Source organism: Perkinsus marinus (assembly GCF_000006405.1).
Source record: "Perkinsus marinus ATCC 50983 genomic scaffold scf_1104296949938, whole genome shotgun sequence".
Taxonomy (NCBI): Eukaryota; Perkinsozoa; order Perkinsida; family Perkinsidae; genus Perkinsus; species Perkinsus marinus.
In genome coordinates, this window is record NW_003209795.1 from 1 (window position 1) to 1,361 (window position 1,361).

Consider the following 1,361-nt stretch of genomic DNA (forward strand, 5'->3'; position numbering starts at 1 on the left):
CCCAACCTCTCACAGCGAGTCTTGAACTCCTTCATTTGGTTATCCGCCAAACCATTGCCACAGGCCTCGACGTCGGGCAGCCATTGATACAACTCAACCAAGAGAGTGTATCTAGAGGGGATCTTGGAAGGGCTAGACGGACGTGACCAAGTACCCCGCCTCCTTCACGCCTCTGTCAGTGCTCCCACATGCCTCAACACCCAAGCTGAGGAACTCCTTTGGGGGTATCACAGTGGTCTACATAAGATCATAATGACCACTAGCAGCAGGTCCCTTACCCCAAAGGCCTCGAGGAGGCTAGTAAGAGCAGCGAGGCATCCAGAGAGCTGTTTGTTGGTGACCCCTTTAGCTGGCATCTTCTTCCCCTTAGGCGGCTTCAACAGACCCTTGGCATGCCCACATACACCTTCCATCACCTCCTAACACCACCAGGTCAAACCAACACTAGCTACTCCGTCACCTTCGACAGGCCCTCCTGCCCTTCGATCGCCTTCGCCAAGCACTCCACACCGAAGCCCTGAATTTTCTGGTTGCCCGATATGTATTTCTCCAGAAGTCCAGCAAGGAAGGGCCCAAGGTTGAAGTTACTAGCCCCAGTACACGCCTAATAAGAATACCATAAGCTTGCAGGCGTGGTCCATGGCTGCCCACCGCAATAGCCTTGCATGCCCCCTCCTGGCTGCGGGGGTTGGTCTCGCTGGTCACCACCGATGCACTCATCAACAGCAACTCCACGGTAGCGACCTTCTCCTTCTCTTCCGTATTATCATCGGCTAAGGTTCGGTCTATCTCCGTGTAAGCACTGAAGGGAATACATTCCAAAATAACGGCGCGCGCCACAAAATTAATAGTAGGACCTGAGCCTAACCTGCCACCTCTTGTCCTTTAGTCGCTCTTCCAAAGGTATACCGCTATAGTCTGGCTCCTCCTCCTCTAGGTCTGGAGGTATACCCCCACCCTGCGTGGTCAAAGGTGGGGGAAAGGTGCCCATATGCGGCCCTACAACGGCATACCATACAAACTACCACCACCACCCCGATCCCTCTCTACCCTCTGCTCCTGATGCCATGTCCTTAGACGACTTCACAGGGGAGTTCTGTTTCGACGGCGGAGGGGTAATGGCAGGGACATCTCCCATCACAGCCGAGGGCTAAGGAGACGACCTCGCGGCAACAGTCGACGACGCCCTCTGTTACCTTTGGAGTGGGAATCCTCACACTTCGCGGGGTCTCATCTTTCAGGACCACTTCCTCGACGACAGTCACAGTACTTGGCATGACCTAAAACCATAAGTGTCAACGGCAGCATCCTAGTCCCAAGAGCCTACAGGGGTCTCGCAGCTGTCCACCACTGGAGCCGCC

The 1,361-nt window shown here is 55.0% G+C and overlaps 1 protein-coding gene across 1 annotated transcript; it reads right to left on the reverse strand.

Moving 5' to 3' along the window:
- Positions 1-154: 154 nt before the first annotated feature.
- Positions 155-1,277, reverse strand: Pmar_PMAR007825 (hypothetical protein; the record flags this gene model as incomplete). Its single annotated transcript, XM_002778310.1, has 7 exons — positions 155-237; positions 279-419; positions 461-604; positions 652-802; positions 876-999; positions 1,051-1,150; positions 1,197-1,277. Coding segments are annotated over 7 exons (824 nt in total), but the record flags the coding sequence as incomplete, so codon positions are not given.
- Between the last annotated feature and the right edge of the window lie 84 nt (positions 1,278-1,361).